Genomic DNA, 15,221 nt, shown 5'->3' with positions numbered 1-15,221 from the left:
CTGTCTCTGCCCCAGGGTATTTATAGAGACGCCAAGGGGCGGAGCAAAAGACCTCCTCCCCCAGCACAGCCAAGTGCAGACCATCTCAGACACCTGCACTCAGGCCTGTGGTCCAATCATCCTCTCTATGCGGACCTGCTGGGTAAAGCCAGTAGGAACCTGAAAATGGGCTCCCACACTCAACAAAAAACACACTTTATTTTTTAATTTAATGTCATTTTGTGGTGCTGTGGAGAGAACTCAGGGTTCGCGCGCTCTACCACTGAGCTATGACCCTGGTCCCCACAAAGCAATTATTTACAGCACAAACTACAAAGCGACATCCTCCAGTGTTGGACTGTGGAGAGTGGAAGGACAGCTGTGGAAGGCAGAGTTGCAGCCTCTAGCTTCTGATGCCACTCCGGGTCCTAGCATCATCGGATGGGGACGGGCAGCTTTGAACAGGACACAAAACACCAACTTCCTCCGGCTCCTGGGCAAGCAGGTCCTTCTATGTACAGTACTCCTGGCTCAAGGCTGCTCTGCTCCTCCCAGACTCTTGGGCCTTCTCCAGAACTGGCCTGAGTGCAGCTGAGACTCCTCCAAGAGGCTCAGAGATCTGGCTTCTGAGACAGAGTAAGTATGCCCAGGAAGCAGGCAGGAAGTGTCTGGTCCCCAAGTTTTCCCAGGTTCTAGCCTCTGTCTTGGCAAGCAGGACCTGGTGAGTCGGGCAGGAGTCCCAGGCTCAGAGGGGCCGGGTTGTGTGGTTATAGACCAGGTGCTCGGTGTCCTCCGTGGTGGAGACAGTGGAGCTGGCTGGTGTGGGAGGTGGGTGGTGGCGGTGGTGACTGCGGAAGCCCTTTCTCTTACTCTTGAAGCAGAAATAGCCCAGGATGGCTATGACCACTATGATGCAGATGACCAGGAGTACAGCAATGGCCACCTCCACAGAGCCTGGGAGAAAACGGGCAGAATGAGGTGCTCCCAAGGCCTGTCTGGTTCTGACACCCACCACCCTCTTTAGGGAACAGAAAAAGACCATGGATGTCATGTGTAGAAGCAGATGGACACCCAAAGCAGACCTCCAGAACAGCTGTTTCCAGAAGCCCAGAGGGGCTCTAATGGCAGACAACTGGCAGGCAATTCACTGTACCGCCCTCCGTTACCTATGTCAGAGCTCACTACTCAATGGTGCGCACGGGGTAACCTCAGGATCCTTCTCAACATGACTGAGGCATTCATAAGCAGTCATACGCTGTTGGTTCCTGAGCTGACACCGGTGTACCCACGCTGGTGACAAGACAGACCAGGGCTTACCTCCACTGGGAATGGAGCTTTCCCTCCGCAGACCAAACACATCCTTCTCTGCAAAGTGACATGGAGAACCGGTCAGCACTAAGTCCTTAGACTCAGCTGTGTGAGTGCCACAGCTCCTCTGTCCCCCGCTCCCACTGCCATCGAAGTCACTTAGTAGAGAAGTGACTGACCCAGGCCTAGCTAAACCTTCCCCTTCACCCTGCCGCTGCCACTCTGCTCACTGGAGATGCCACGACATGACTCAAGACACTGTTGTTCCTCCTCGAAGTTGTTCTTGTTGCCATAGCAACCACCATAGGTGAAGCGGGCACAGTGTTCACTGAATGGGTTGTAATACCAGCGTGGGATGTTTTCTTTGCAGTGCCCAGTGTCCGGCAGTTCTGCACAGTACCCTGCAGTAGGGGGCATGCAAAGTGACAAGTGAGGCCACGGAGCGACCCATGCTGCCGCCACCCTTCAGGGCCCTATGTGACGCTAACTCACCACCCCCTCCCCAGGCTGAGGGCAGTGTGGCTTCACCAAAGGCCCATCTGTAGTACTATCAAAGGGAAGAAAGACAACTCTGGACTGCAATCCCAGGCACCAAGGGAACTAGTTAGACTCACATTTGTAAAGGCATACTCCATCACGTTATTTATTTCTTTACTTTTGTTCATATGCCATGGCACACCCAGGGAGATCAGAGGACAACTACTGGAGTTCGTTTTCTCCTTCCAGCATGTTGAGTCTCATGGATCAAACTCAGGTAATCAAGTTTAGTAGCAAGTGCCTTTATTCCCACTGAACCATCTTGCTGGCCCCATAGTTTTTTTTTTTTTTTTTTTTTGGTTTTTTTCGAGACAGGGTTTCTCTGTGTAGCTTTGCGCCTTTCCTGGGTCTCACTTGGTAGCCCAGGCTGGCCTCGAACTCACAGAGATCCGCCTGGCTCTGCCTCCCGAGTGCTGGGATTAAAGGCGTGCGCCACCACCGCCCGGCTGGTTTTTTTTTTAATTACATTTTATTATTTTGTGTGTGGGTGTTTTGTGTGCATGTATGGCTGTGCACCACATTCATGCAGTGCCCTGGATGCCAGGAGACGCTGGATTCCCCTGGAACTGGAGTTAGGGATGGTTGTGAGCCACCATATGGGTGCTGGGAACTGAACCTGGGTCTTCTGCATGAACAAGTGCTCTTAATCACTGCCCTATCTCTCCGGCCCGAGTTTTCTTCTTCAGTGTAACTTTTCTGTGTCAGGGTCTCTGATTCCTACCACTGAATGATTAAAATTTTTAACAAAAGGGGTGGGCTTTAGGCAAGAAAGAGTGAGTATCCAGCTTTAACCGTGATTCTCAAGCTGTGGATCCCGACTCCTGTTGGGGGGTGGTTTGAACAACCCTTTTGCAGGGGTTGCCTACGAGCGTCAGAAAGCACAGGTATTCACATTACAACTCAGCAATGTAACGAGTAGCGAGATTACAGTTATGAAGTAGCAATGAAATAGCTTCGAACACTCTATTTAGCAGAAGCTGACCTTGAACTTCTGATCCTCCTGGCAAAAGCCATCATTTCCAGACCATTAATATTTCTAGTACATGTTAATTTGCATAATGGGACGTTTTTGTTTCCTCCCCACACCGCTCCCCCAGCAGTGGTGGGACACACAGTTCCTTGCAATGGTAGGTGGGTGCTCTACTACTGAGCCCCACCTCAGTCCCCAGGGCCCTTATTTTGAATATTGTTCTCAACTTGTCAAGTCATGGTGGCTTCCCACGTATGACAGACGGCATTGTGAAATGTCCTGAACACAGAGAGGCTACAGTAATGGAAATAATCAGACAGGGAGTGCCTAGTGGTGTGTGGGAAATGAGCCACTAGAGAGCTTGACAGGCGAGCCGGGGAGGCCCTGGCTCTGACTGCGGCCTGTACACACACACAGCAAACTCCTGGGACACAGAGGACGGGGAGGCTCTCACCTTTGTCCCTGGGGAAGTGGATACTCTGAAGCTCATCAAAACCACTGGCGTCTGCAGAGATGAGAGGTCAGAGGTTGGGGCCCAACACGGGTATCCCACAGGCATAAAGGAGCGCCGCTAGGCTCTCCCCTCCTGCTCCCCACCGCTCCTCCTGGTCCCTGGCTCACATTTTTCACAGGTGGCCTCATCGGAGCCATCAGGGCAGTCGGGGGTGTCATCACATTCCAGGAAGCCATCGATACAGCAGCCATTGCTGCAGCGGAACTGGCTGGGGTGGCAGCGGCCAGAGCACACTGGATGGGGGTGAGGTGAAGTTCAGGCACAGAGTGGGTGCCAAGGGGCTCTCATCTACCTGGCCCCTTCTATCGTGAGCCCGTTCCTCACCAAGCCCAGCTCCTCCTGTATGTAAACTGGGCAGATCCTGAGGGGGGCTGCTGTGTTGGAAGGGGCAGGTGTTTTGTATACTATGGGGGTGATGGGAGCTGAGCAAAGGCGGGTTAGTCAGGGTATGGTCATCATATGGGCTGAAGGCAAGACACGGAAATAGGGAAAGAGAGGAAGGAAAACCCACCTGGATGGTGCCTTTTAGGTGAGATTCCTGGGGAAAAAAAAAACAAAAGGAATAATAGGAGGCATGGCCAGACTCTAACAATGATGGGGACACCCCAGCCCACTTCCTCAACCGGTAAAGCAACATCATCTGAGCCCCAAAGCTGCCTCTCAGAGACCCACCTTGCACATCCTTGCAGGCTAGCATGCATTCTTCTTCCCGAAGGTAATTGTTCTTATTGCCCAGGCAACCTCCGTACGTGAAACTCTTGCAGATCTGTTGCGCGGGGTCATAGTACCAGCGTGGGAAGGAACCCCGGCAGCGGCCCACCTTGTAGGATGCGAGGCAATAATCTAGATAGAGGAGAGCTTGTGAATTAGGGCTAAAGGGTCATTGGTGGACTGAGGGGCGCTCCAGGCACCTCGTGCCCATTCCCAGTCACCTTCTGTCTGCTTGGCGGTTAACACAGTGATGGTAAGATTAGCTGTGTCCTCTGGCTGGTTGGAGTCAGTTCTGGTCAGTTGGAACAGGTAGGTCCCTTCCTTAAGTCCCCACAGCTCCACTTCATCCGGGCTGTTTCTCTACACACAAGACTGGGCATCAAGCTTGGAGACTTCCTGATGTTCTTGGACTACCCCAGGTCCTCCCAGCCAGCCAGCCAGCCAGCCAGCCAAACACACACACACACACACACACACACACACACACACACACACACACACACACACACACACACACACACACCGGGAGAGCACAGGGACTTGGTATCCAATGAATCCTGATCTTTCCTCTAGCCAACACCAACCGAGCCAGTGGTTGGCCTACAGCCCAGGAAGGCATCCCAGGAGGCTGTGGGGAAGGTCAGGGATTCAGCCCGGGGTCTCACCTCTACTCTGACATCATTGTCACCCTGCAGCAGGTGCCAAGCTGTGTCGTCTGCATCTCTCAGTACCAGGGGTGTCTGCAGCTGTACCTTCAAGTCTATGCCCACCCAGGTTCGAGGGATCCGGGACCCTGAGAGAAAAGGAAGTAAAATCAACTGTCAGTGGGTAGACTCTCTTGGTAAACAAGAGAGGTATTGGCCACCCAGGACTCAGTAGCCCGCACAGGGCACGGGGGAGGGGAGGGGCTTGCAATAAAGCCAGTACCTTGCTCTCTATATAGTCACATTATGAGTAGTATGTTGTCTGAAGCAAATAACTGAATACTATATACTATCTGATCTCATTTAGGAAAAAAAAACCCTCTGTGTGTGTGTGTATGTGTACATGGAGGTGGTAAGTCTGGTCTTAGTTTCTACAGTAAGCAATTACTTCTGCTGACTACTTAAAAAAATTAAAGTAACAAATTCTTTTCTTTCTTTCTTTTTTTTTTTTTTGTTTTTTTTGTTTTTTTGAGACAGGGTTTCTCTGTATAGTTTTGGAGCCTGTCCTGGATCTCACTCTGTAGATCAGGCTGGCCTCAAACTCAGAGATCCACCTGGCTCTTCCTCCCGAGCACTGGGATTAAAGGCATGTGCCACCACCACCCAGCCAGTAACAAGTTCTTTAAAAGTCAAATAAGAGAACGTGGGATGAAAACGTCATCCTTCCTCTGGGGCTGCAGATGTAACTCCGTGGGAGGCTGCTTGCCTAGCAGTGACAAACACCTGGATTAGATTCCCTAGCACTGGGCTGGAGAGATGGCTCAGAGGTTAAGAGCACTAGCTGTTCTTCCAGAGGTCCTGAGTTCAATTCCCAGCACCCACATGGTGGCTCACAACCATCTATAATGGGATCTGATGCCCTCTTCTGGCATGCAGACAGAATACTGTATACATAATAAATCTTTTAAAAAAAATTCCCTAGTGCTAACTAAAACCCGGAGGTGGAGGCAGGAAGATTAGGAGGCTGTCCTGGGATACGTAGCAAATCTGAACCCAGCCTAGGATGCATACGAAAAACAAAAACAAATGGGTACCTGGGAATCAGGGCTGGTCCTGGGGAGACCGCTCAGTGGTTAAAAGCACTGGCTCTCAACCAACATGGTGGCTAGGACCACCCATAACTGTAGGTTTTCTGATGCCCTCCATGGGTGTACTCAAGTAGTACACCAACATAACATACACACTCAAGTAGTACACTGACATACACTGGTGATAAATACCCTCACACAAGCAAACAAGAAAAAAAAAAAAAAAGCTAACCCCTCACTAGACCATGCTGAGAAGCCAATCTGGACAGAGACCTTCAGCAGAGTGAAAATAGAGGGAAACAGATGGCCTTGGTGCTCCAGGGTGAGGGACCATGGGATAGGGTGCCATCAGCTATATATAAGGGGTTTCCAGGAGCCACACCCTTCCTGGACCCGATGGCTTGAGCTTGAGGCTTCCTTCATCTGAGTGTTAGGGGTCGTATCAGAGAGATAAGCACAGTGCTTACGTTGAATGACTGCCCCCATCCTTGTACCCACAGAAAGAAACCTCTAGAACCCATGAATATGGCCTTTTTGGAAAGGGTCTTTGCATAGGTAATGATGTTAAAGGGTTTCTGGGAGAGATCCTGGATATTGTAAGAAACTTCTTACTGTCATTGTAAGAAACAGAAGAGGGAAAGAGCTCTGGACTAGCAGGAGAAAGGCCCTGGATTTCACCCGCCAAGGTTAGAGTTAGGGCACCGCAAACAGCAAATGACAACCAGAACTGGGAGCAGACTCTGTCACCAAAATGTTGCCTTGCAAGCACAAAGACTTGAGTTCAAGTCCCAGAGAGCCGATGAAATGGCACGCACTTACAACCCCAGTGCTGCGGAGGCAGAGACGGGGGCTCTGGGCTCACTGTCCGGCCAGCCCAGCCTACTTGGTGAGTCCCAGACCAGGACTGAAAACAAAGAATAAAGATGGACGGCACCTGAGGAGTGACACAGGAGACTGTCCTCCGGCCTCCACGCACACACACATTTCATACACAAGTACGTGTACTCACACACACCAAAAACCAAGAAACAGAAAAGCTGGCCTTGGTGACACACATTTGCGGTCCCTAAACTTGGGAGCCTGAAACAAGGGATCATGAATTTAAGACCAGTTCTGCTACAAGGAGCTCCATGTTTATATTACATAGTAAGATCTCATCTCAAAACTAGAACCAAAACACAAAAAACACCAAAAAGGAAAAATATGCCCTGTCCATGTACACAAGCCCACATTCACACAGGGTCTCTTCATGTCTCCCTGGATAGCCTGGAACCCACTATGGAGACTGGCCCCGAATTCACAGAAATAGACTGCCTCTACTTCCTGTGTGCTGGGATTAAGGGTGTGTGCCATCATAACTGGAAAAAAAAAAAAAAGACCCAATAACATGTCATATAAATAAGCAGTCCGGAAGTAATGTGAAGTAGGAGAAGGTAGCAGAGAGTGGGCTATTGGGGGAGGGGAAACTTTCAACTGAAGGGAAGACAGGTTTTTTAATTGTTTTGGTTTTTTTTTTTTTTTTTTTTTTTTGGTTTTTCGAGACAGGGTTTCTCTGTGTAGCTTTGCGCCTTTCCTGGAACTCACTTGGTAGCCCAGGCTGGCCTCGAACTCACAGAGATCCGCCTGGCTCTGCCTCCCAAGTGCTGGGATTAAAGGCGTGCGCCACCACCGCCCGGCTTTGTTTTGGTTTTTACTCAAGTATGGGGAAGGACAGGGGATGTTTGTGAAATAATACACATGAGAAAGTTACAAATCACCAAACTTATTAAATCGGTTCAGAGCACAGTGAGTCCTTTACCTGGGGTGTTTGGAGTTATGGTAGAAAACACAAGAACCTGTGCTGAACTTGTGACTTGCTCAGTTAGTAAAGTGTTTGCCATGTAAGCAGGAGGTTCTGAGTTCAAATCCTTGGTGTCCATGTGAAAAGTGAGGCACAGTGGCTTCTTTCCACGTGTGCAATCCCAGCCCCAGAGGCAGAGACAACAGGATCACTGGAGTCGATGGCCACAGCAGAATCTGAGCTGCAGACCCTGTCCCAAAAGATGAGGTGGAGCTGGGCGTCGGGATTGTTCTTAATCCCAGCACTCCAGAGACAGAGGCAGGTGGATCTCAGTGAGTTTGAGGCCAGTCTGGGCTACATAGTGAGACCCTGTCTCAATAAAGCAAAGCTAACAACACAAGAAAGCAGAGAATCATTGAGGAAGGGACTTGATATGCACCTCTACCTCCACATGCATGAACGCATGTGCACCTAAACACGCGCGCGCACACACACACACACACACACACACACACACACACACAGTGAAGAAACAAGGAATAAACTGAAAAGAAATTAGGAAATTACAAGGCTACTTCTGTGGACAGTAAGGAGATAGCCAGCCTGAGACAAACCTCAGTTTCCTGGATGCTAGGTCAGGTGCTTGGCTACACCAGGAGAGAGATTCAAACATCAAATAGTGATACAGAAGAAAGCAGACAGTGGTTGTGAGCAGTGGAGCGGAGCTAAGGAAGCCTGGCTACCCTAACCCTGACCTCTGTAACGCACAGTGAGGTCCAGGAGTCCTGTGGAAGGGGCCTAGGGTACTCTTGCTCTGGGCATCAGCTTTTATCCATTTGGAAGAGTCTCTATGAAGCAAAAAGGCTGGAGGTGGACAATGGCAAGAGGTTCAGGAAAGATGTAACAGGAGGGGTCTGAGTCACAGGACAGCCAAAGAAAGTAAAGAAGAGTTTCTAAACCTGTGGGCAGATACTTCCGCCTTCTCATGAAAGGCTCTGGAGATGGGGAAGGAAGACCCAGGTCTAAGCAGAAGAGAAACCAGATTAAGAAAGAACTTGTGGTTCATTTACAGAAACCTTGAATTTGAGGTAAGTTATACATGCATGTGCGCGCACACACACACACACACACACTCACGCGTGCGCGCACACACGCACGCACGCACGCACGCACGCACGCACGCACACACGCACAAGCGTGCGCCCAGAATGAACAGGCAGTGGGAGATGACTGGATGTTCCAGAGGCCAGGGCTAGAGACAGACTTGGAGATATAGGACCTAATAAAGCTGCTAATTTGGAGATGCAGTGAGTGTGTGCTGGACACCACAGTAGGCTATATGGGGGGCAGATTCAGGCTAACCATTTGTCCTTTTTTTTCCTGAGAGAGGGTTTCTCTGTGTAGTTTTTGGGGCCTGTCCTGGATCTCACTCTGTAGACCAGGCAGGCCTCGAACTCACAGAGATCCGCCTGCCTCTGCCTGCCAAGTGCTGGGATTAAAGGCGTGCTCTACTACCACCCAGCCCGTTTGCCCTGTTTTTAAATGAATAAAGGGAGTGGGGAATCATCTTTGTGAGACGTGGAAATTATATAGAATAAAATCTGTGTGGGGGGCAGGAGGTCTAGTTCAGCGGTAGAGCGCTCATCTAGCATGCACAAGGCCCCGGGCTTGCTCCCCAGCAGAGTGGGGGTGGGATATGTTCTGTAAGTTGGGACAAATCTTTGCCCCCATGCTTATATATTGCCTATGGCTGCTTTCCACGGCCCTATTAGTGGTCACCACACCTACTATGTGGCGTATGGCAGAGAAACCTAAAGTACTGAACACTTAGGCCACCTACCTTCATAACCACCCTGCCATGCCTGCATTTTCACTCTTATTGATGAGGAAATTGTCACCTGAGGGACATGGCTCACTTTTTATCCAGCATAGCTGTTGGGAGGTGAACTCTAGCCCCGTGACTCAGTTCTAAACGTTAGAAGTGGGATCTGAACCCAGCTCTGCATGCCTCCATTGCTCTATCTAAAATGCCACTTTTGAGTCATCAAGACAGCTCAAGCAGGGGAAGGTATCTGCCACCAAGCCTGACCTGAGTTTGATCCCCAGGACCCACACAGTGGAAAGAGAGAACAGATTCCTGTGCATACCCTCTGACAACCTGCCCCCTCCCCGAGAGTAGAAAACACCCCCTGACTAATAAACAGAAATAAATATCAAACAAACAAACAAAAAACCCCAAAACAAAACCCAGGGCTCCTTACAGTAAAGGCATATGTTTTCATTAGAGTGAGGGAGAGAACCTAGCAAAAGTTAGTACTTTTCTCTCTCTTTGATTTAGACAGGGTCACCTGGCTGGCCTGAAACTTACGTATAGCCCAGCCACAGCCTCCCCACTGCAGAGATTACAGGTCCGAGGTATCATGTCAGGCTGAGAGAAAGTATTTAAATTTATTTCCTTCCTCCTAAACCATACTGCCTTAGGATTTATTATTATTATCTTACATTTATTTGTTTGTTTAGAATGTGTATGTGTGGGCACGGGCATGCCAAGGCACGTGTATGAGGGTCAGAGGACAGCCTATGGGGGCCAATTCCCTCCCTCTACTGAGTGGGCCCTGGCAATCAAACTCAAGTTGCCAGGCTTGGGGCAAGCACCTTCACTCACTGGGCCATCTTGCCAGCCTGGTTTTATTATTACAGCCGAGCGGTGGTGGCGCCCGCCTTTAATTCCAGTACTTGGGAGGCAGAGGCAGGTGGATCTCTGTGAGTCTGAGGCTGGCCTGGTTTTATTATTATTATTATTTTTTTTTTTTTTTTTTTTTGGTTTTTCGAGACAGGGTTTCTCTGTGTAGCTTTGTGCCTTTCCTGGAACTCACTTGGTAGTCCAGGCTGGCCTCGAACTCACAGAGATCCGCCTGGCTCTGCCTCCCGAGTGCTGGGATTAAAGGCGTGCGCCGCCACCACCGCCCGGCGGTTTTATTATTGTTAAAACAGCATCACAGTATTCAATGAAAAGATGTGCTGATGTACACCAAAGTTGTTTCCAATTTTTTATTGTTCTAAAAAATGTTAGCTGGTAAGCTTTTGCACACAGGTACAAGTAGAACTGTGTCAAGGGTGGTACTCCAGAGGGTTGTGTAGAGTACAAGAGTGCTCAAAGAGCAAAGCAGTAAGACAGCTGTAGGGCTGAGTCACAGGGATGAGAGGACTTGAGGACAGGGTAATGAATGGGAGGGACAAGGCTTTACAGAGACACATGATAGACCGTACTGAGACCCACAATCTGAGAGAACGGGAACTGGGTTCCAGGGACTTAGGGAAAAGAAGGCAGGGTCGGCTGGGCCTAATGTCATAGGTCTGTGAGTGCAACCACTGGAAAGACAGAGGCAGGAGGATGTAAGTTCAAGAACTGCCTGGGCTACAGAGCTAGTTCAGTGCTGCCCTGCTGAGAGCAATCGCAAGGTTTTACCAAAAGGGCCAGGGACGTAGCCTGGTGGTGGGAGCCTTGCTTAACACGCATGAAGCTCGAGGTTAGACTTAGGGTAAAAGAAAAAAAAAAGGCAATTGGAAAGCGGGGACATGAGGGACACAAAAAGGTCGGGGAACAAGAAGGCAAAAGAGGAACCGAAAATGGTTCCCTGGAAACAACCCTAGCCAGGGGCTTGGCTGTTGTTACCAGACCCTGAGTGATAAGCCCAGGCCAGGAGGAACCCTTTCCCACTGTGCAGAACTACCAACTGTAGGAAAGCGAGGAGTAGACAGATAAGCTACACCCATTCACACCCCCACCCAGACGGACAAGCTACACCTATCCACCCCACCTATCCACCGCCCCCTGCAGATGGACAAGCAACACCTATCCACCCCTCACCAGACGGACAAGCTATCCACCACCACCCCAGCCCCACTAAGTGGAAATGGCAGGCAGAATGATGCATCAGACTCTGGGCTGAATGAGGAGCTCCCCGCCACCACACCCCCCCCCCCCCGCACCCCCCCACCCCCGTCACCCCTGCATATCTGCTCTCACTAAGCCCCAAGACCAAGGGGCAAATGCCCTACCCTATCTACCACTCCCTTCTCCCTACCCTTAAGAGAGCAAAGGGCTGGAAGGGCAATAAAACCAGGCCTCAGGACGCATTCAGGAAATGCAGACTCCACCTCCTGAGCCACTGGGGGTGGGGAGGAGGGGGTGGAGGCAGGTACAAGGTGCAAGGGACAAGACAAGTTACTGGACTGGAATCTGGCCTGGCATGGCCACAGCCTGGGGAAAAGGATCAAAGCCACCCATCCTGGGAAGGATTCCTTCAACCAACACAGGAATCAAGGGTTCGGGTGTCCTGACACATCCTCTTTAGTCTACAGCCAGACTTGGCTGAGAGCTGACACACTCAGATTCCTCTACTTTCCAAAGTACTGAGGCACCCAGATGGCCCGGAATGGCCTGAAGTACACACAACCTGAGCCCTGCCCAGCTCCTTCAATGTCCCAGGAAATCCCCATCCTATCCTATCCTATTTCGGGTGGGGTGGGGTGGGGGTTTCCGAAAGAGGAAGGCTGGCCCTGAGACTAAGTGGCCCAGATCCAGAGACTTAGCTTCTGGTCCAGGAGCAGGACTCCCGTCAGCCTGTAGTAGAAAAGGCACGACAACCAATAGGAGTCATCACCACCTACACTAATGCGCTTCCTTGTGGAACAGGCTCCAGCCCTGAACAACTGAGACTCCATGGACCAGCCTAGCCCACAGGTAGCATCCCCTTCTTTCCAGAATCCCCATCTCAGCTCTCCCCAGAGACCAAGGAGAGCCGTTGAACGGTGAGAGAGAAGAGCAGACCCTTGGTCGGCAATAGGTACCAGCTCAGAAGAAAGGCCCCCTGGAGAGGAAGGTCCTGCCGCACTGGCCCTGTCCGGCCCTGTGCCCCACCCCCACCCCCCACTCCTCATGAGTTCTTAGTTGCTGGGTGGTAAGTGCTAGGATTCTACTACAAAGGTGGTCCCATTCGAAGCCCAGCAGGACTTTTGGAGTAGACTCCAGAGGTGAGGTCTAGGCTACCATTTAGGGATGTTATCTTGAGCAAATGTTTGGTTTTTTTGTTTGTTTGTTTGCTTTTTGAGACAGGGAAAATATATATCTGTGTAGCTCTGGATGTCCTGGAACTCACTCTATAGACCAGGTTGGCCGCAGAGTCAGGGATCCACCTGCCTCTGTCTCTGGAGTGCTGGGATTAAAGGTGTGCACCATTTTTGCCAGCTATGGGCAAACAATGTACCACAGGAGGCTTAGTTTCCTACTCTGAAAAGCGGATGCTAGCAGCACTTCTTCCAGAGACTGGAGACACAGATGGGACTTGCACAAGAGTGAACTGTGAAGAGGTAGCAGAAGTTCTAACTTGTGACCCACTTGGCAGAAAGAACAGGCAGAGACAATGACAAGCAGGCTGCTGCAGCCCCTGCTCACAGCTGACTGCCCAGTCCTGAGACAGAAGAAGAGGATTCTTGTTCCCCACTTGGCCTTCATCCTTACAAGTAAACATCGTGAGCAGACAGCTAGGCTACCACATCCTAAGCGAGGACAGCCCTGCTTGGCTCACGTGGACAGGCACACACACACCTGCTGCGGCAGCTGACATCCCTCACCGACCAGATACACATACCAGCAGGTTGACTCACCCAGCAACCCTTCTCACCCCTCATGGACAGCCTCTAGGAGACTGTACCCACAACACTGTTCCTCTCCCTCGGGACAACCTTGCCTGAGTTTGTTCTGTACTGTCTGGGGCCTGGCTGTGTCACTGGTCCACCTGCAAAAGGCCAATCTATTCCCAGGGCGGACGCCAGCTCATCCCTTATCCAGCCACTGGAGGAGACCATGGGCAGGCTCTTTTATCGAGGCCTCAAAGTGCTTAGGGCAATGCTTGCCCAGGGTGCCTTTCTAGTCACTGGGCCTCATCAACATTCCCTGACTCAGCCTATCATGGACAGAGGTAGGGAACCCTAGAGAGTCACCTCATTTCTCCCGTTGGTACAGCCCAGGCCAGGCCTTCAGCCCATCTATAATCAACTCTGAACATCCTGAGTTCAGGAGCCAGAACCTGGGCCCTGAGATGCGGCCCCTCTCCACTCACCCCTCCCCTTTGTTTACTAAATACTGCCTACTTCAAAGGCAGTTGATGAAGGACTCTCCTCTTTCATCTCCTTTTGTTGCTCTCTTAGCCAAGACTCCATAACCTGCCCATCCATCCCTTCAGGCCGGCAACCTTCCTCACCTCCAAAGCCTCGGGTCCGCAGCTCGCGGTAGGAGTGGTACAGTTCCTGGGTAAGATAGTTGATGAAGCCGTCTTTCGGAGCGAACTTGCACACGAAGTTCTGCTCGTACAGGCAGTTCATGAGGAAGCAGGCAGAGATGGCGTCCTCGCCGCCGTCTGGCTGCAGCTCCACCAGCGCCAGATTGCAGTTCTGGGTGGTGCAGCAGGCACGCACGCAGTCCCAGCTGCGGCGCACCGTCGGGGAGCCCAGGAAGGTGGCCCCGTTGCTGACCGAAGCTTCGGTGTCCAGCACGAAAGCCGGCACCCCGCTGGTAAAGCGGGTCAAGCAGGCGGCTCCCCCGGGGAGCTCTGGGGGTGCGGACGGCAGCGCGGTCTCAGTGCCCTGGAGACCAAGCGCGCAAAGGAGCCACACGCCGACCGTAGAGACCGTAGAGATGCGGCGGCCCGCCATCGTGCTCCCAGGGGCCGTCGCCCTCCTCCCCAGGGCGGGGGTCACCTTCACAGTGCGGACCTCCGGGTTCCGAGGGTGCTTGTGACCTGAGAGGGGAGGAGACAGAGGAGACACACCTGATCAGCTCGGGTAGGGGCGCGGAGCCCTGGGAGCGAGGGGGCGCACGCTGGCCGATCGGCCCACGCACACTCCGAGGACCGGACCGCCGACGTCCGGCAGAGCAGTGCTCCGGAGCTCGCGTACCCGGACACGGAACGGACGGCCACCAAACATGCTCCGGGCCCGCTGGGCCTCCGCCTACTGTCCGCCCGGGCTACCTGCGCAGGTGAATGGGGTGGGGCTGCCGAAGATCCCGCCCGGCTTCCGCCCCACTCAGGGTGCGAGGAAGATCTGCAGCCTCCTCCCCCTCTAGTTTCTGGTGAAACTGAGTCAGAGCGGCCGGGGCGGGACGGACATTAACCCCTTGCGCCGCCGGCCCCGCCCACGCCGGTTGCACCCCCTCCCGCCCTGCCCAGCAGAACTTCCGGCTGGACCCGCCCGGCGGCTCCACCACCCCAGACCCAACCGCAGCGCCCTTGGTGTCCGGACGCCCGGTGGCGTGGGTGAGGCGCGCATGCCCTGGAGGCGGCTCTACACTGGCTCCACGAAGTCCAGCCGCCCGTAGGGTCCCAGAGCATCAGAAGAGCATCATCCCAAAAGCCCAAACTGGGCCGGGACGCCACTGCAAGGTGGCGAGGGTGTGGCTGCCTCCGGCCTTTCTTTCCGGTTAGAGCTCGCATTCCCTGCCCATGGCTGGAGGCGTTTGGGAAGGGGTTGGAGGAGAAATGTTGGGGAAAACTTATGCAAACGATTTCTCTGCCTGTGGCCTGCCCTCAGGACATCATTTCCAGTTTCCCACTAGGAAGAGAACCCTGAAGCTGGGTAGGCTGCGTTTGTGAAAACCAGCCTCAGAGCCGCGTGCTGCTATGGTGCA

At 52.3% G+C, this 15,221-nt stretch overlaps 1 protein-coding gene across 3 annotated transcripts; it reads right to left on the bottom strand.

Annotated features, from left to right (window-relative positions):
• Window positions 1-179: 179 nt before the first annotated feature.
• Window positions 180-14,827, bottom strand: Spint1 (serine peptidase inhibitor, Kunitz type 1). 3 transcript variants are annotated; one of them, XM_052723860.1, is made up of 11 exons: window positions 14,566-14,759; window positions 13,798-14,334; window positions 4,685-4,812; window positions 4,241-4,379; window positions 3,981-4,151; window positions 3,820-3,846; window positions 3,416-3,541; window positions 3,249-3,299; window positions 1,518-1,688; window positions 1,297-1,344; window positions 180-933 (listed from the first exon to the last, which is right to left on the bottom strand). In XM_052723860.1, exons 2-11 carry the CDS (start codon window positions 14,246-14,248, stop codon window positions 725-727), a joined length of 1,521 nt encoding a protein of 506 aa, XP_052579820.1. In that variant the 5' UTR covers window positions 14,249-14,334; window positions 14,566-14,759; the 3' UTR covers window positions 180-724. The 3 variants fall into 3 exon arrangements, 2 of the variants coding, with proteins under 2 accessions (XP_052579820.1, XP_052579819.1); XM_052723859.1 differs by having other exon boundaries at window positions 14,492-14,758; XR_008214985.1 differs by having other exon boundaries at window positions 874-933; window positions 1,467-1,688; window positions 14,492-14,827.
• Window positions 14,828-15,221: the final 394 nt, after the last annotated feature.

The sequence above is a fragment of the Peromyscus californicus genome, unplaced genomic scaffold (assembly GCF_007827085.1).
Source record: "Peromyscus californicus insignis strain IS unplaced genomic scaffold, ASM782708v3 Scaffold_7__1_contigs__length_154581171, whole genome shotgun sequence".
NCBI classification, from domain to species: domain Eukaryota; kingdom Metazoa; phylum Chordata; class Mammalia; order Rodentia; family Cricetidae; genus Peromyscus; species Peromyscus californicus.
The sequence above is the reverse complement of the archived record's forward strand: the minus strand, read 5'-3'. Positions and strand labels throughout refer to the sequence as shown.